The following is a 19,851-nucleotide window of genomic DNA, read 5'->3' as shown; positions in this document are numbered from 1 at the left end:
AAAAAAAAGTATACATAAAAATGTCTTAGAGTTCCTATTCCAGATGAGAGGGAAGTCTACAGTCACTTCCTGGAAGGAATGAGCTTTTAGGCCGAGATGAATGAAGGAAAAAAGTTGGCCAATTTGCCTGATCATGATAGAGAAAAATATTGTGAGCATAAAGTAGGGGCATTTCAAAGCCTTTAGCAGAGGGCTTGGCTGGCCATGGAGAATGAGGAGGTGAAGACGGAGGGATACAAGTCAGGTAACACAGCATCTTGAAAATAGTTGTAATAGGCCAGGTGCAGTGGCTCACACCTGTAATCCCAGCACTCTGGGAGGCCTAGGCAGGTGGATCACGAGGTCAGGAGGTCGAGACAATTCTGGCCAACATGATGAAAACCCATCTGTACCAAAATACAAAAAACTAGCCAGGTGTTGTGGTGGCCACCTGTAATCCCAACTACTTGGGAGGTTGACACAGAAGAATTGCTTGAACCCAGGAGACAGAAGTTGCAGTGAGTTGAGATCGTGCCATTGCACTCCAGCCTGGTGACAGAGCAAGACTCTGTCTCAAAGAGAGAAAATATTTGTAATTGCAAATAGAAGGAATTAAATAACTTTAAAGAGTTGATAGTAGAAATAATCATTTTTATTTCGGCACTGTTGGAAAGTGCAGAGTGACCCAGGAGGGAGTGTTGGAGAGATGTGGGGAGAAGTTTCAGGTCTTGGCCATGAGGGAAATAAAGGTGGGTTAGAATAGGATGATGGCAGAGAGACAAGTAGAAATGGAAGATGCTTCAGAAGCATACAAGACAGTTCCTAAGAACTAAATGCAGAGAGAAGACAGTGTCATGAGTGGTCTCCGTGTTTCTGGCATGATAAACTGGGCGGATGGGGTTCCATGACCTCACCCCATGGAAGGGATATTTTGTGAAGTAGATTGGGGGATGGGTAGCCAAGGTTGGACCTTGTAAGTTGAGGGCACCTGTATTTGGATAACTCACAGGCGTCGAGTGAGTCTTTGACTAACTGGGTGTGGCATTCAGGACAGGTTTTGAGAAGGACTCCTGAAAAGAAACACTTAATCACCATAACTCACCTCATCATGTGACTTGCCCAAGGCCATCCAGCAAAACTGGGGCCAGAGAATTCTTTGTAAGTCTCTGTTCTTCAGTGTGCTGCTGGCCCAGGAAGGTCCGACTCCATTGTCACCATTATGGGCCGAGATCCTGAGGTTTGTCTTGGTTCCCTCCAGAATTTGGGCACGGGAGATTCTTAACCTTGGGTTGGGGAATTACTATGACTTCATTGACCCCAGTCTGCCGTTTTCTTTTTTTCTTGCAGTACATTCACCAGAAGATCTTCAACCAAGAACAACTTACCAAGGGCCAAACAAGAAGGAAATGCCAGGTTAGTGGGGTGGGGGGAAAAAAGGATGTGCTGAAGGCCACGTGGCAGCCAGTTGGCACCTTTTTTTAATTTTTGAGATGGAGTCTCGCTCTGTGGCCCAGGCTGGAGTGTAATGGTGCGATCTTGGCTCACTGCAACCTCCAACTCCCGGGTCCTGGTTTAAGCAATTCTCTTGCCTCAGCCTCCGGAGTTGCTGGAATTACAGGCATGAGCCACCATGCACAGCTAATTTTTGTATTTTTAGTAGAGACAGGGTTTCACCATGTTAGCCAGGCTGGTCTTGAACTCCTGACCTCATGATCCACCTGCCTCAGTCTCCCAAAGTGCTGGGATTACAGGCATGAGCCACCGTGCCCAGCAACCGGTTTGCACTTCTGGGAGTAAAACCATGACTTCTGATAGCCCAACGTTCTGTCTAGTGTAACCACCTTACTGTTAGCTGACCAGGTGGATCTGATCATTCTGGTCCCTCTCTTGCCAAGTTCAAGATTTCTGTGGTCTTAAGGCTTTCTTACAATGTGAGGGCTTCCCATCTTCAGTTTGGATAAGTTTATGACCTTACTATGACAAGCTCCTCCCAGTAACCCAGTTCGGAGGCTTTGCTGGAGAGAACCAGGTAGCATGAACCCAGACTCAATACAATTCCCCAAACGTTTGAGTCCTGACCCCGTGCCAGGTGCTATTCTGCACAGTTCCAATACATCGCTGGCCGAAGCACAGGTGGATCCTGTGTGTTCATGACGTTCACACTGTGGGACAGGAAAGACAAACCAAAAAACTTAAGATGAAACCAGGGAAGGCAAAACCAACAGGGAGAAATGCAGGCTTGTGTAGACAACATGCATTCTCTGCTGTGACCCTCACCACCACCAACTTGCTCAGCTCCCAGCAGCCAGTGTTGACCGTGAAACCTAGTCTGGTTTATAAGGGGTTGAAACCAATCTCATTTTGATGGAGTTTGTTCAGGCTGTGGGCAGGAAAGAACTCTTCACCGGGCACGGTGGCTCATGCCTGTAATCCCAGCACTTTGGGAGGCCGAGGCGGGTAGATCACAAGGTCAGGAGTTCGAGACCAAGCCTGGCCAATATGATGAAACCCCATCTTTACTAAAGATACAAAAATTAGCCAGGCATGGTGGCAGGCACCTGTAGTCCCAGCTACTTGGGAGGCTGAGGCAGGAGAATTGGTTGAATCCAGGAGGTGGAGGTTGCAGTGAGCCGAGATGGCACCACTGAACTCCAGCCTGGGCAACAGAGCAAGACTGTCTCCAAAGGAAAGAAGGGAGAGAAAAAAAAGAAAAAAAAACTCCTCAAAGCTAACATCTGAGTCACTGATATCTGAGTCTCAAAGTTCAACATTGCTCAGAGTTTGATGTCAATCTGGGTTTTACACAGTGTTATGTGTTATCCTTCATATGATAACACTGTCTTATAGGTCTAAGGTCCTCTGAAAGGATGGACAGGCAGACCCAGGGTCAGGTTTAGCAAGTTTATTTCAACCTGCCAGGCTGGCTGCCTGTCTCACCATAGGCAGTGAAGGTAGCAGCCTGGCTTACAGACTGCAGGGGTTATGTATGGCGTTTGCAGGTAGCCAGGTGCTATTCTAAGAAAAACTGCCTCTTGGTTCTTAAGTGCTAACATCCTGCTTAATTGGGTCACCATCCTGCATTTGAGAGCCAGGGACAGCCATGTCCCTGAACCCAGGTGCCCATGAGGCTGCTTTTGCTGTGAGCTCAGCTTAGCAGGGGACAATGGGGAAGGGGGTCTATGGGCTTGCCTTGCTGTGACCCTAACAATAGGTTTTATAAGTGAATGGTGTATTTAGAGATAGCACAAAATAAACACACAGAGTAACCTTGATAGCAGGACCAAAAGGAAACTGACAAAAGCCAGGAGTCTTGCCATCAGCCACATGAGGAAATATCTCTGAACTACTCCTGGACACAAGAGCTACCACTTGAGACGCTGTGGGTCAAGCGCTGCACCAGTGCTTGAGCTCAGTCTCAAACCTGTGTGTACCTTAGTGACTGCCGTTAGTTGTCCAGTGAGACCCAGAAGCTCAATGGCACGCTAAAACCTTACATGGTAAACAGAGGCAAGGCCAGCTCGTGCCAGAAAGACTTGACTCCTGGTGTTATCCATGTACAAAGACCCACTCTCCCCTCAGAGCTTACATCATAGAGGATCACAAGCCTCCTCATAGCTCCTAATTGGCTGGATATAGAAAGATGTCCCTTGAAACTAAGCCAACCCAATAATGCAGTTTTTTTATCAAGCTGTAGAATCCAATGTGGTATAGGCATACAATAATTGGCATAAAAAGGAATGGCATGGCTAGACACGGTGGCTCATACCTGGAATCCCAGCACCTGGGGAAACTGAGGCAAGTAGATTGCTTGAACCTAGGAGATCGAGACCAACTGGGGCAATGTAGCAAGATCCCATGCCTACAAAAAAAATTAAAACAGCTGGGTGTGGGAGTGCGTACCTGTGGTCCCAGCTACTTGGGAGGCTGGGTCATGAGGATTGCATGAGTGGGGGGCGGGGAGTGGTTGAGGCTGCAGTGAGCCATGATTGTACCACTACACTCCTGCATGAAAAAACAGGACTGTCTCAAAAAAGTACTAATGTATGCCGCAAAATGGATGGACCTTGAAGACACTAGGCTAAATGAAGGAAACCATTGCTAAAGGATGTATATTGAAGGATTCCCTTCATATAAAATGTCTAGGATCGGCAAATCCGTTTAAATACTAAAAGTAGATCAGTGGTCACGTAGGGCTGGGGTGAATAAGGATGACGACTAAGAGGTCAGGGTTTCTCTTTGAGGGTGATTAAAAAAAAAGTTCTAACATTGTAGTGATGGTTACAATCTGAAATTCTCAATCATAATTGCACACTTTGAATGGGTGAATGGTATGATTTGTGAATTTTATTTCAATCTATGACAAAACTCTAGAGAAGACACATACATCACTCTGACATCAGCATTGTACACATGATTCTAAAGCCCAGAGAGACAGATTTGCCCAAGGTAGATCAGCCAACAGAAAGCCTGATATTTTTTTTTTTTTAATTCAGACTAAGATGTCATCTTTGTGTTCGATCTTATAAATTCTGTGTAACTTCAGATCGTTTCATCTCTTACATGACTAATCTATTTAGTCTAACAGGTTGAATGCATTATGATGCTGAAGACATAGCTCCTCATATAAATCCACCCCCACAAGGAAAAGTGTTCTTCCCTAGCATTGTTTTTTCTTCAGATAACTCGATGCCAGTTTATATATCATAAAATTTTAAGAGTACAATTCAAGGATTTATAAACAAGAAATGATCACCACAATCCAATCTTAGTACACTTCCATCTATGCAGTAGGTGTGAAATACTCACTGTGGTTTTTACTTGAATGTCCCTAGTTACATTCAGCGTCTTTTCCGTGTGCTTACTGGCCACTTGTATGTCTTCAGATAAATGTATATTCAAATCCTTTGTCCATTGTTAACTTCATGATATCGTTGACTTGCAATACTTTTTTTTTTATTGTGCTTTAAGTCTGGGGTGCAGGTGCAGATCTTGCAGGATTGCTGCATGGGTACACACATGTCATGGTGGTTTGCTGTCTCCATCCCCCCATCACCTACATCGGCCATTTCTCCCAGTGTTATCCCTCCCCAACCTCCCCGTCTCCCGCTATCCCTCCCCTGGCCCCCTGCCCTCCAACATAACCCTGTGTGTGATGCTCCCCTCCCTGTGTCCGTGTGTTCTCATTGTTCAACACCTGCCTATGAGTGAGAACGTGCAGTGTTTGGTTTTCTGTTCTTTTGTCAGTTTCCTGAGAATGATGGTTTCCAGATTCATCCATGTCCCTAAGGAGGACACGAATTCCTCATTTTTAATGGCTGCATAGCTTTCCATTCTATCGTTGATGGGTGACTTGCAATACTTTTCTAAGGTTCTGACAAAAAAAGTTCTTCAGCAGAGACAAAAGAACAAGGTGAAGAAAATTGGCCTGTTTTATTTTTGCATCATTTGGAATGATCTTACAATTATTTACCCTGAACCTGTTATTGTAATGAATAACAGATTTCTTTCCAGTGTTAAACCGCTCTTGTTTTCCTGGAATACATGTGACATAAACACTGTTACATACCTTTTGATATGCTTTTGGACACAGTTTGCTGATAAGTCACTTAGGATTTGGCATCTGTGTTTGAACTGGCCTATAATTTCTTCATTTATTTTCCTTTTTTAAAGTTTAGATGAAATTCACATACCATGAAATTAATCTTAATACAACTTAGTGTTTAGTGTGTTAACAAAGTTGTGCAACCATCACTGCTACCTAATTTCAGAAAACCTGCATCACCCCAAAAAGCCACATACCTATTAGCAATCATTCCCCAACACCCAACCCCTGGAAACTGGTCATCTGTGTTGTTTCTGTGAATTTTGCCTTTCCTGAACCTTCCATATAAATGAAGCCAGACATGTTGTTGTATTGTGACTGACTGGCTTCCTTCATTTAACATTTTTTTTTTTTTTTTTTGAGACAGAGTCTAGCTCTGTCGCCCTGGCTGCAGTGCAGTTGTGCCATCTAAGCTCACTATAACCTCCACCTCCTGGGTTCAAGTGATTCTTCTGCCTCAGCCTCCCTAGTAGCGGGGACTACAGGCGCCCACCACCGCACCCAGCTAATTTTTTTTTTTTTTTTTTTTTTTTTTTGAGACGGAGTTTCACTCATGTTACCCAGGCTGGAGTGCAATGGCGCGATCTCGGCTCACCGCAACCTCCGCCTCCTGGGTTCAGGCAATTCTCCTGCCTCAGCCTCCTGAGTAGCTGGGGTTACAGGCACGCGCCACCATGCCCAGCTAATTTTTTGTATTTTTAGTAGAGACGGGGTTTCACCATGTTGACCAGGATGGTCTCAATCTCTTGACCTCGTGATCCACCCGCCTCGGCCTCCCAAAGTGCTGGGATTACAGGCGTGAGCCACCGCGCCCGGCCCACCCAGCTAATTTTTATATTTTTTAAGTAGTGATGGGGTTTCACCATATTGGCCAGGCTAGTCTTGAACTCCTGACCTTGTGATCTATACACCTCAGCCTCCCAAAGTACTGGGATTACAGATGTGAGTCACCGCATCTGGCCCATTTAACATAATACTTCAAATAGTTGTCAATATCATGCCGTGTTTCAAGACTTTATGACTTGTTATGGCTGAATAGTATTTCCTTTATATACCACTTATTTATCACATGATGGACATTCGGGTTTTGTCTTCTGGGCTATTATGAATGATGCAGCTATGGGTTCTCACGTGCGTGTTTGTGTAGACACGTGTTTTCAATTCAGGGAGCTGTATACTTAGCGAAATTGGTGGGTCCCATGCCAACTGTTTAACTTTTTGAGGAACTGCCAAATGGGTTTTCCTAAGTGACTGCACCATTTTGCATCCTCACCAACACCTTAATGAAAGCTACAGTAACATTTGCTACTCTATTTTTTATAGTCACCATCGTAGTAGGTGTGAAATACTCAGTGGTTTTGATAGGAATTTCCCTGATGATCAGAATCTTCATGTGCTTACTGGCCACGTCTATGTCTTCAGATAAACGCGTATTCAAATCCTTTGTCCACTTTCAACTTGGTCATAATCAAGTTGACTTGAAATACTTTGCTGAGGTTCTATCCAGATTATGTAGAGACAGGATTTTAAATAGAGATTCCCCTGTTCTCCGGGTTGTCTTTTGACATTCCTGATACTGTCCTTTGAAGCTCAGCAGGCTTGAATTTTATGAAGACAAATTTATTTCTTTGTTTGTGCTTTTGGTGTTACATCTTCAAAAAAAAAATTGCGTAACCCAAAATCAGAAAGTTTACAACATTTCCTCTTAAGGATTTTGTACGTACAGGTCCTTTTTATTTTATTTTTCTGAGATGGTGTCTTGCTCTGTAGCCCAGGCTGGAGTGCAGTGGCCCGATCTTGGCTCACTGTAACCTCCACCTCCTGGGTCCCAAGTAGGATTCTAGCTATTCTCCTACCTCAGCCTCCCAAGTAGCTGGGATTACAGGCACAAGCCATCATGCCCAGCTAATTTTTGTATTTTTTAGTAGAGATGGGGTTTCACCATGTTGGCCAGTCTGGTCTTGAACTCCTGACCTCGTGACCAGCCCTCCTCGGCTTCCCAGAGTGGTGGGATTACAGGCATGAGCCACCGTGCCTGGCTGTAGCTACAGCTCTTAAAGGCATTTAGGCCTTTAAACATTTGAGCTAATTCTGTATATGGCATGAAGTAGAGGGTTCAATTTCATCCTCTTGAGTGTAGATCACCAGTTCTCCAGCAATGCTTATTGGAAGGACTATTCTTGTCTAGATGTTCTTGTGTAAAATCATAGGTGTATGGATTTATTTGTAAACTTTCAAGCCTATTCCATTGATTTCTATGACCTTGTGCCTGAACCACACTGACTTAATTGGTGTTTATGGTTTTGAAAATAAAGGGTGTTTCTCCAGCTTGACTTCAAGATAGATTGGCTATTATGGGCCTGTTGAATTTCCATGTGAATTTTAGTATCAATCAGCTTTACAATTTTGGCAAACAAAGGTAGCTGGAATTTTGATTATATTGAATTATGTAATGTTGATGAATGTTGGGTATATGACACATTAAGTCTTTCAACCCATAGACACAAGATGGCCTTTGTATTAATTTAGGGTTTTCTCTACTTTTTTGTTATATTTTATGGCTTTCAGAATAAGTCTCTTATTTCATTTGTTAAATTTATTCTGAAATGCTCTATGCTATTATGAATGGAGTTGTTCACTTTAATTGCTGATGCATAGAAAATCTTTGGATATTGAATCATCTGATCTTTAATCTAATGCTCATATTACTAGCACCCTCGGCCCTGGTGCTGAGCCAGTGGCTCTGTGCTCTAAACTGGTCAGAAGATTAAATGTGCCATGTAATCTAAGTTTATCTGGGATGTCCAACATCTCTGATTTGAGTAATAACACAGTATATTGGTGTCTATTCTTCTCCCTTCTCTTCTGCAGAAATTTCACAAGCTATGAAACAAGATAGCGCCACAGCTTCAGAGGCAGAAGAACAAGGTGAATGCAATATTTATTTGTTTGTTGCCCTCCTGGAAGGCAGTTGGGTGAGAGACCGTCCACATTGTTTAAATGGCAGGGAAATCCACTTTCCCTTTCTTCATCCTCATTTGTCTCTGGTGTGTGATTCCCTCCCCAAGAGACCTTGGGGTCAGCACCATGGACAGAACCTTGCACATTCACTGTGATTACCTACATTAGAGCTTTTTATTTTTAACTGAAAAATAAGAATTATTTATGGGGTTGTGAGGTTTCAATACATGTATATATTATAGAATGATCAAATCAGGCTAATGAGCCTATCCATCACCTCAAATACCCTTTGTGCTGAGAACATTTAAAATCCTCTTCTAGCTATTTTGAAATATACCTTGTTATTAACCTGTCACCATGTTGTGCAGAACACGAGAACTTAACTCCTCCTTGCCCAGCTGTCACTTTGTACCTGTTGACAAATGTTTTCCAGCTTTGCCTGTCCACTCTCTGCCACATCAGCCGCTGGTAACCGCCACTCTACCCTCTCATTTTGAGTTTGACATTTTTAGATGCCATATGTGAGATCCTCTGGTGTTTCTGTGTGCCTGGTTTACTTCACGTAACATAGCTTCCTTGATGCTGTAGCAAATGACAAAATTTCCTGTGTGTTTTAGGGCTGAATAACCCATTGTGTATATAAACCAAATCTTTTTTTTTGTTTGAGACGGGATTTCATTCTTGTTGCCCAGGCTGGAGTGCGATGGCATGATTTCTGCTCACTGCAACCTCTGCCTCCCAAGTTCAAGCAATTCTCCTGCCTCAGCCTCCTGACTAGCTGAGATTACAGGCATGCACCACCATGCCTGGCTAATTTTTCTATTTTTAGTAGTAAAGGGTTTCTCCATGTTGGTCAGGCTGGTCTCAAACTCCCAACCTCAGGTGTTTATTCTTATCCCTTTTCTTTTGCAGAAATTTGGCAATATGGTCATTGTATTTTTAGTGTTCTGAGGAATCTCCGTGCTGTTTTCCAAAACACCTGTACTAATTTACAATCCCACTCACAGCGTATAGGAGTTTTCTTATAAGACAAATTCCAAAGATCCATAATTCTAGTGGACTCGAGCTTCAAACACAAGCTTGTTCAGTTGTAAAGATAGAGCTGAGACTAGTGAAGTGCTTTGTTACAAATTAGATAGAATCTTTAATTCCTTCTATTAACCAGTGCTTAGTGAGTAACTATCATTTGAAGAACTGTGAGAATAAACGGTAGGAAAAATTTCTTGCCTTCATGGTATTGAGAACTCCAGAATTCCATTTTAATTAAATATTAGTCTTTAATATTAATCTTGTTAATCTTTAATGTTTAGTATTATATTTATATATTATATATTTAAAAATATTTATACATATATACATATATTTAAATGTAAATATTTATATAATTTTTAATTAAGCAGCGCATAATATTTCAAAATTTCTCACTGTTGTAGCTCCCATCAGCACTTCTTTAGTTTTTACTGCCAAGAAATACTCCATTGTACAGATACGCCATTTTCTTGATCTACTTATCAGTTGATGGCCGTGTGTGTGTGTGTTTTGCTCTGATGACAGGCTACTGTAAATATTCACATGTAATCTTTAATATAGAAATAGGATTAATTTATGATTGATATGGAATTGTGATTAATTTAAGAAAATTTAATGTGGAATTATTTGGGATTAGTTTGACTGATGTGGAATTAATTAGGATAAAGATGCTATCCACCTCTGGATGTTGTGAGATGGGAGTGGGACAGTCCAAGAGCAGGCTTCCCCCAGGAAATGGGGCTTGAGGCTTTTTATTGAGATGCAACCCACATTCCATAAAGTTCATCCTCTTCAAGTGTGAAACTCAGCGGGTTTGGTAGATTCCCAGTTGCACAGCCGTCTAATTCTACAACATTTTCCTCTCCCAGAAACAAATGCCTCACCCTTGGCAGTCGGTCCATTTTTCTCTTTTCCCTCAAGCCCTGGAAACCATTTAACTTGTCACTTCTCTATGGATTTGACTATTATGGGTCTTTTGTATACATGGAATCATGCAAGATGTGGCTTTCTAGGTTTTTTGGTTTTTTTTTTTTTTTTTGGATGGTGTCTTGCTCTGCTGCCCAGGCTGGAGTGCAGTGGCGTGATCTCAGCTCACTGCAATCTCCACCTCCTGGGTTCAAGCAATTATCCTGCCTAAGCCTCCCAAGTAGCCAGGACTACAGCCATGTGCCACCACACCCAGCTAATTTTTTTTATTTTTTAGTAGAGATGGGGTTTCACCATGTTGGCCAGGATAGTCTCCATCTCCTGACTTCATGATCTGCTGGCCTTGACCTCCCAAAGTGCTGGGATTACAGGTGTAAGCCACCACGCCCAGCTACCGGCTTCTTAAGCTGAGCATAGCATTTGAAAATTTCTTGCTGTTGCCAAGAAATACTCCATAGTATAAATACACCATTTTCTTTATCTACTTATCAGTTGATGGCTGTGTGTGTGTGTGTGTGTGTGTGTGTGTGTGTGTGTGTGTGTGTTTTGCTCTGACATAGTGCTATAAAATTCTGTGCAAGTTTTTATATGATATGTTTTCATTTCCCTGGGATTTATACCTAGTGTGTGAACCAACAATTCCATTCCTATGTCCATTTAGCCTTTGATGGGACTGCCAGACCATTTTGCTAAGTTGCCACACCATTTTGTATCTTCAGCAACTAATGAAGGTTCCAATAACATTTGCTGTTACCCATCTTCACTATAATCATCCTAATGGCTATAAAGTTGTACCTCTATGGTTTGGATTTGAATTTTCCTGATCATATTGAAATTTTTTTGGGGGGGATGGAGTCTCGCTCTGTCACCCAGGCTGGAGTACAGTGGCACAATCTCGGCTCACTGCAACCTCTGCCTCCCTGGTTCAAGTGATTCTCCTGCGTCAGCCTCCTGAGTAGCTGGGACTACAGCTGTGCACCACTACACCCAGCTAAATTTTTAAAATATTTTTAATAGAGGTGGGGTTTCACCATGTTGGCCAGGATGGTCTCGATCTCTTGACCTTGTGTTCCACCTGCCTTGACCTCCCAAAGTGCTGGGGAGTACAGGCATGAGCCACCACACCCGGCCTTAAATCTTTTCATGTGCTTATTGGCCATTTCCATGTTTATTCAAAGAAATGTTTATTCAAAACTTTTCCCCACTTTTAGGAGCCTGCTGTCTTACTGAGCTGTAATACATCCTTATGTATTCTGGACACTAGAACCTTAGCAGATAAGATTTGCAAATCTATTCTCTCATTCTGAGTTGTCTTTTCACTTTCCTGATAGTGTTTTTTGAGGAACAAGAGGCTTTAATTTTTATGAAGGCCACTTTGTATCTGGTTGGTTGTTCATACTTTCAGCGTCATACCTGAGAAACCACTGCTTAATCCAAGGCTGGAAATTTACACGCTGTTTGCCTTTTAAAGTTTTACATTGGCAGTGCCTACAGTTATGTCTTTGATGCAACCTACGTGAATATTTCACCTGCCTCATGCTTTGTGCAGAAATTGATGAATGATTCTAAAATTTATACAAAAATTCAGAGGAACCTTAAATAGCAAAAAAGTTTTCAGAAAAACTTGAAGTTAGGTTTTGCACAGGATATGGGGTAGAAAGCCAACCTCATTGTTCGGCATGCGGCTACTCCGGTGTGCCAGCAACACTGTGAAACACTCTTCTTGGCCAGGTGCGGTGCATCATGTCTGTAATCTCAGTGCTTAGGGAGGCCAAGGTGGGTGGATCCCTGAGAGCAGGAGTTCAAGACCAGCCCGTGTAACATGGTGAAACCCCATCTCTACTAAAAATTAAAAAAAAAAAAAAAAAATCACATGTAATGGCAGATGCCTGTAGTCCCAGCTACTTGGGAGGCTAAGGCAGGATTGTTTGAACCCAGGAGGTGGAGGCTGCAACGAGCTGAGATCGCACCACTGCACTCCAGCCTGGGCGATAGAGCAAGACTCCATCTCAAAAACAAACCCACTATTCTTTCCTGCTAAATTGATTGCTGTTGCTTTTTATAGTAAGTTTTGAAATAAATATAAGCTTTACAACTTTTTCTGAGACTTTTTGGCCATTTTTGGGTCCCTTGAATTTCTGTACAAATTTTATGATTTATCAGTTTCTGCAAAAAAGGTGGGGCAGATGGAATATTCACATAGATTGCATTAAAGCCTGCAGATGCACTTAAGACAGATTGCCACATTGACAATATTGTTCTAATATAGGAATACAGCCTCTCTTTGTACTTCAGGGATGCCTTTAATTTTTCATTTTTGATTTGTGGTTCAGTATATAAGTCTGGCACTTCATTTGTTAAATGTATTCCTAAGTATTTTGTTTTGCTATGATAAATGGAATTGTTTTCTTAATTTCATCTTGTCTAGTTTATTGCTTATGTATTAAAAATACACAATTGATGTTTTTGTTTGATCTTGTATTCTGTATTCTTGTTGAACTTTTTATTAGCTGTAATTTTCTGTGGGTTTCTTATGATTTTCTCAATATACAAGATCATGTCTTCTGCTAAGAGATTAGTTTCTTCCTTTTCCTGTCTTGATGCTGTTAATTTTTCTTAATTGCCCAGGATAGAGATTCCAATACAATGTTGAATAGAAGTTGTGACAATAGGTCTCCTTGTCTTGTTCAGATCATGGGGGTAAAACTTTGTCTTTCACCTTTACATTGTCTGGGTTTCTACAATACATAAATACCTTTTAATGGGTTAAAGAAATTTATCTCTATACCTTGTATACCCTCATCATGAAATAGGTCTGAATTTTGCCTAACATCTTGCCTATTGAGATGATGTGGGTTTTTCCCCCTTGATTCTATTAGTATTCTGTATATTACACTGATTTTTTTAATGGTTAAAATAATCCCTGCGTTTCTGGGATAAATCCCACTTAATTATGATGTATACTTTTTATATATTGCTGGATTCCATTTGCCAGTATTTTGAAGATTTTTACATTCATATTCATAAGTGACATTTATTTTAGCTTCTATAATGATATGATCTTTTCTGGTGATGCCTTGATTTTTAGAATCAGTAATTTAGAATACAGCAATTACTGTATTAACTGGTTTCATGGAATGAGTTGATGAGTATTTCCTCTCCTTTGTCTTTTTTTTTTTTTTTTGAAAAGTTTGTGAAGGTTTGGCATTAATCCTTTCTTACAACACTTGGAATTCACCAGTGAAGCCATCTGAATCTGACTTTCTTGTAGGAGGTGTTTTGGTTACTCATTTACTTTACTTGTAAGTGTATTCATATTTTTCTATTTCTTTTGGAATAACTTTTTTCTATTTCTTTTGGAAAAGCACTCATCTGAGTGTTTCTAAGAATTTGCCCAGTTCATCCAGGTTATCTGTATTGACATAGAATTGTTCATAGTGCTCCCTTAAAACTTTTTTGAGATGTAGTCTCGTTCTGTCACCCAGGCTGCAGTGCAGTGACATGATCTCGGCTCAGTGCAACCTCCACCTCCTGGATTCAAGTGATTCTCCTGCCTCAGCTTCCTGAGCAGCTGGGACTACAGGCACCCGCTACCATGCCTGGCCAATTTTTATATTTTTAGTAGAGATGGGGTTTCACCATATTGACCAGGCTGGTCTTGAACTCCTGACCTTCTGATCTGCCCGCCTCAGCCTCCCAAAGTGCTGGGATTACAGGCATGAGCCACCACTCCTGGCCAAAATCCTTTTCATTTCTTTAAGGTTATTGGTTGTGACTCTCCTTCATTCCCAGCTCCAGTAATTTTAGCCATCTCTTTTTTTATTCTTGGCCAGTCTGGCTAAAGGTTTGTCAATTTTGTTCTTCTCAAAGAACGCACTGCTAGGTTTGTGCTCTCTATTGTATTTCCTTTCTGTATTTTGTTTACTTCTGTTTATTCACTTCCTCTGCCTGTTTCAGGATTTGCTGTTTCTTTCCTACTTTAAGGTTGAAGTTATGTTATATTTCAGATTTTTCCTTCCTAGGCATTTAGAGCTGTAAGTTTTCCTTTATGCACGGGTCTAGCTACACATCATAAATATTGCTGTGTTTTGTTTCTGTTCATTTCAAAGTATTTAATTCTCTTTTGTTTCCTCTTTGACCTATTGAGGATTGTGTTGCTTCATTTCCATATATTTGGAAATTTTCAAATTTTCTTACTGATTTCTAATCTCATGTCAGTGGGATGAGAGAGCATACTTGGTATAACTTCAATGCACATCAACTTGAAATGTGTTTCATGCCTAACATATCTGTCTTGGAGAAGGTCTGCCTGCAGTTGAGAAGGGCATGTTTTCTGCTGTTGAGTTTTCTCTTGATAGCTGCCTCCACTGTTTTCCGTGCTAGTAAACAACATCACTATATGCCTGGTTATTCATATCAAAAGCTTAGTTATTTTTTTCTTGGTTTTTGAGATGGAGTCTCACTCTGCCTCCCAGGCTGGAGTGTAGTGGCACAATCTCAGCTCACAGCAACCTCCACCTCCCAGGTTTAAGTGATTCTCATGCCTCAGCCTCTTGAGTAGCTGTATTTATTAATATTTTTTCCTCCACCTTACATCTAGCAAATCAGAAAATCGTGTGGTCTCTACCTGTAATTTGACCCATTTTTACACAATTCTTCCCATCTGCTGCATCTAAAGGCATTCATTTGCATCTCAAACACAATCCTCTTTTACTTACAATCCATTTTCATACAATAACCAAGGTGATGCAAAACTTTACATCTGTAACTTTGCTCCCACACGTAAAAATCCTTAAGTGGTTTTTATTCTATTTGTCATAAAAATCTATAATTTTTCTCTGATTGACAAGACAAAGACCACCCTAATGATTATTCTTTTTTTTTTAATGATTATTCTTTAAAATGGCAAATCTATTCCCATGGATCCTAAGATGAATTTGTATTTACCTTCTACGTGGTAACTACTTCCCAATATGCATCATGGTTATTCTCAGTCAGTAGTAGCTATTGTGTGCCAGAGGCTGTGTTATAACTCTACCAAATCATCTCCACGGCCACTCGACAACATAGGAACCATTTCTTTGCTTTTCTAGATGAACAGACAGAAACATGTAACTTCAGTAATTTGATGAACATCTTACAAGTAGCATATAAGTCCCATTTGAAAGCGCTGTCTGACTCAAGGTCCTTAATTCTATTTTTTTTTTTTTTAAGAGAAAGAGTTGTGCTTTATTGCTGAGGCTGCAATGCAGTGGCTATCCTCAGGCACCATCATAGCACACTACAACTTCCAGCTGCTGGGCACAAGCGATCCTCCTGCCTCAGCCTCCCATGTAGCTGGGACTACAGGCATGTACCTCAACACCTGGCTCTAAGATCCTTAATTCTTTACTGTAGGTTTCATCCCTCATTTAATTTTCTTATTTTTATTATACTGTGACCCAGGCTGGAGTGCAGTGGCACGATCTTAGCTCACTGCAACCTCTGCTTTCTGGGTTCAGATGATTCTGCTGCCTCAGCCTCCTGGGTAGCTGGGATTACGGACATATGCCACCACACCTGCCTAATTTTGCAATCTTTTAGTCAAGACGGGGTTTCACCGTTTTGGCCAGGCTGGTCTTGAACTCCTGACCTCGAGTGATCCACCTGCCTCAGCCTCCCAAAGTGCTGTGATTACAGGTGTGAGCCTCCACACCCAGCCTACCCCTCATTTTAATAGCTTGTGTGAGGCTCTCCAAGGAGAACTGAGCCTGGAACCCACACCCCAAGTCTTTGAATGAGTGCTTATTGTATTAATGCCCTCTGTCCTCCAGCTGAGCCGGTGGCTGCCATGCTTTAAACTGCCCCAGAAATTAAATACCACATGACTCAGCTTATCTTGGGGGTGTCTGACACATCTGATTTGAACACTAAACACAGTATGTTGGAATTGATTCTTGTTTTGCAGAAATCTTACAGGCTATAGAACAAGGTGCCACAGCAGCAGAGACAGGAAAACAAGGTAAGGAAAATAGATTTATTCCTTCCTCACCCTCCTAGAAGAAAGTTGGGTGAAAGAAATGTGTATGTGGTTTAGGTTGCAGGGGAATCCACTCTGCCTTTTTTTATTTTAGGGTTTTTTAAATTATACTTTAAGTTCTGGGGTACACGTGCAGAACGTGCAGGTTTGTTGCATAGGTATACATGTGCCATGGTGGTTTGCTGTGTCCATCATCCCGTCATCTACCTTAGGTATTTCTCCTAATGCTATCCCTCCCCTATTTCCCCACCCCCTGCTATCCCTCCCCGTCCTTCCCACCCCTCAGCAGGCCCTGGTGTGTGACGATCTGCTCCCTGTGTCCATGTGTTCTCATTGTCCAACACCCACTTACAAGTGAGAACATGTGAAGTTTGGTTTTCTGTTCTTGTGCCTTTCTTTGTTCTCATTTTCCTCTGGTGTCAATGCCTTCCCTATGAGCTCTTGGTCAGTACCATGGATAGAGCTACGCACGAAAGAACCCATAATTCTAACGGATGCGAATCAATCACAACTTTGTTTGACAGATGCTAAACATGTAGCCAAGAGTGGTCAAGTGCTCTCTTTAAACTGAAGTGGTAGTCATTATTTTCTAAATCCCTTCTATCAACTAATATGGAACGAATGCCTGTCGTTGCAGAAATTTCACAACCTACGGAACAAGAATGTGCCATGGCAGCAGAGACAGAAGAACAAGGTGAGGAAAATGGATGTATTTCTTTGTGTTGGCACTGTGATGAAATTACAGTGGTGACAAAAGCATGTCTGGCCAGGCATCGTGGCTCATGCCTGTAATCTCAGCACTTTGGGAGGCCAAGGCAGGTGGATCACCTGAGGTCAGGAGTTCAAGACCAGCCTGGCCAACATGGTGAAACCCTTTCTTTAAAAAAAAAAAAAAAAAAAAAAAAAAAAAAAAGGGGGGGGGGGGGGGGGGGGGGGGGCGAGAAAAGCTTGTCTTGCCTTCATGGCATTTGTAGTCCTGAATTACACATGAGTTAAACCACATGGAATGAAGACCAACGTAAAGGGCTATAACTTTGCGGGACGGTGATTGAACAGCCAAGGATGTAAGAGCAGACTTTCCTGAGAAACTCTTAATGGAGGCTTTTTTGTTGAGATATAATGTACTTGCCATAAAGTTTACCCTGTACATGATTCAATGACTTTTAGCCTATTCAGTTGTCCATCACCATGAATTACAAAACATTTTTTCTCCCAAAAAGCAACCCCATGCCCATTTGCAGTCACTGATTTCCTCTCCCTCAAAACTCTAGACAATCGCTAATCTACTGTCCCTATAAACGTTCTGATTCCAGATTGGTCATGGAAATGGAATCGTGCTTTTTCCATGACTGACTCCTTTCACTTAGAATAATGTTCCGGAGTTCATGTTGCAGCGTGTATCAGCATTTCATTTTGTAGCTGAATAATATTCCATTGTGTGGAAAGATCCCATTTTCATTTTTTCTTTGCTTTTTTTGTGGTGGTGGTTGTTGAGATGGAATTTTGCTCTTGTCATCCAGGCTGGAGTGCAGTGGTGCAATCTCGGCTCACTGCAGCCTCCACCTCCCAGGTTCAAGCGATTCCCCTCCCTCAGCCTCCTGAGTAGCTGGGATAACAGGCATGTACCCCCATGCCTGGGTAATTTTTTTTTTTTTTTTTAAGTAGAGACAGGTTTTTTCCATGTTGGTCAGGCTGGTCTCAAACTCCTGACCTCAGGTAACTCACCCCCGTCAGCCTCCCAAAGTGCTGGAATTACAGGCGTGAGCCCCTAGCCTACCCAAGATCCCATTTTCTTGATCCACTGTTTAGTTCATGGGAATTTGGCTTTTTTCTCACTTTGGGGCTGGTAATAGTGCTCTGTGAGCACTCACATCCTAGGATGCAGTGATGGAAAGAAGCAATTTTACTAGCATGAGATATTCAAGATAAAAAAAACTAATAGGAATTGGTGATTGGCAGAGTTCTGAAAGAAAGGGGCTCTGGGAATTGCTCTCACTTTTCTTCTGGAACGAACTGGTGGGTGGTGATGCCAGGAGTCAGTGGCTTTTACTCCACCTGCGCAGTATAACATATGTCTACCCTTGTGAGATACTGAATGATTCACTCAACCAATATTTGAAAAATTGATGGTTGTCAGTATTGTCAACTTTAAATTGGAATGAATAATATAAATATTGGTGACATTTCTAGAATAGTTACCATGGGCTAGGCACTGTTACCCACCTTTTCATTGTCATGATACCGTCACACTAAGCTAGGAAGGGGAGACTCTGCACTGCACCCCGTTTTTGAGATGGGGTCTTGCTTTGTCACCCAGGCTGAAGTGCAGTGGCACATTCATAGCTAACTGCAGCCCCTAACTGCTGGGCTGAAGTGATCCTCTTGCCTCGGCCTCCTCAGTAGCTGGAGATCAGCCAGGTGTATGCTACCACACCTGGCTAATTTTTACATTTGTTACAGAAAGGGGGTCAGGCTGGTTTAGCTATGTTGTCCAGGCTGGTCTTGAACTCCTGGCCTTAAGTGATCCACCCGTCTTGGCATCCCAATGCACTAGGATACAGAAATAAGCCACTATTCTTAGCCAATATCCCTAGTTTGTAGATGAACAAATTACCAGATAGAGGATTGATGGAGGCTACAATTAACAACAAAAACAATGAGCTCAGCTTCTGCTCCAAAGTAAGATCACAAATGCAACCATTTTTTCTATTTATCACTTAGAGAAAACCTATGACAGAAAATATTTTTGGTTAGAGGCAAAAGATGAGTTTTTGATGCTTTGAATTTGAGGTTCCTGTGACCCCTTAAGGTGGTGAGTTAGACAAATGGGTCTGGAATTTTAGGAATAAAGCCCTCTGAAGAGAGGACTAGAACTCTGAAGTACAGACCTAATAATTAAATTCATAGAAAAAGAGGAGGTTAAGGAAGAATCGAAGGAGGCCTGGGTTTGGATACAATACTGTCTTCCTGGGATTTCCCTTCCTCTATAAAAACCTATATTCTGGCCGGGCGCGGTGGCTCACGCCTATAATCCTAGCACTTTGGGAGGCTGAGGCGGGTGGATCACGAGGTCAAGAGATAGAGACCATCCTGGTCAACAAGGTGAAACCTCGTCTCTACTAAAAAAAAATACAAAAATTAGCTGAGCATGATGGTGCTTGCCTGTAGTCCCAGCTACTCGGGAGGCTGAGGCAGGAGAATTGCTTGAACCCAGGAGACGGAGGTTGCGGTGAGCCGAGATCGCGCCATTGCACTCCAGTCTGGGCAACAACAGCGAAACTCCGTCTCAAAAAAAAAAAAAAAAAAAAAAAAAAAAAAAAAAAAAAAAAAAAAA

The 19,851-nt window shown here is 41.9% G+C and overlaps 1 protein-coding gene across 1 annotated transcript in view; it reads left to right on the top strand.

Annotated features, from left to right (window-relative positions):
* NLRP5 (NLR family pyrin domain containing 5) overlaps positions 1-19,851 on the top strand; it is a 61,948-nt gene that overhangs the window by 4,685 nt on the left and 37,412 nt on the right. Inside the window, 4 exon segments of the mRNA XM_032263303.1 lie at positions 1,327-1,392; positions 8,453-8,509; positions 16,446-16,499; positions 17,155-17,211. Of these exon segments, the coding sequence (XP_032119194.1) occupies positions 1,327-1,392; positions 8,453-8,509; positions 16,446-16,499; positions 17,155-17,211 (234 nt within the window).

Source organism: Sapajus apella, unplaced genomic scaffold (assembly GCF_009761245.1).
Source record: "Sapajus apella isolate SASKATOON/1434 unplaced genomic scaffold, GSC_monkey_1.0 scaffold135, whole genome shotgun sequence".
In the NCBI taxonomy this organism is placed as follows: domain Eukaryota; kingdom Metazoa; phylum Chordata; class Mammalia; order Primates; family Cebidae; genus Sapajus; species Sapajus apella.
This window is presented reverse-complemented; position numbering and strand designations above follow the sequence as displayed.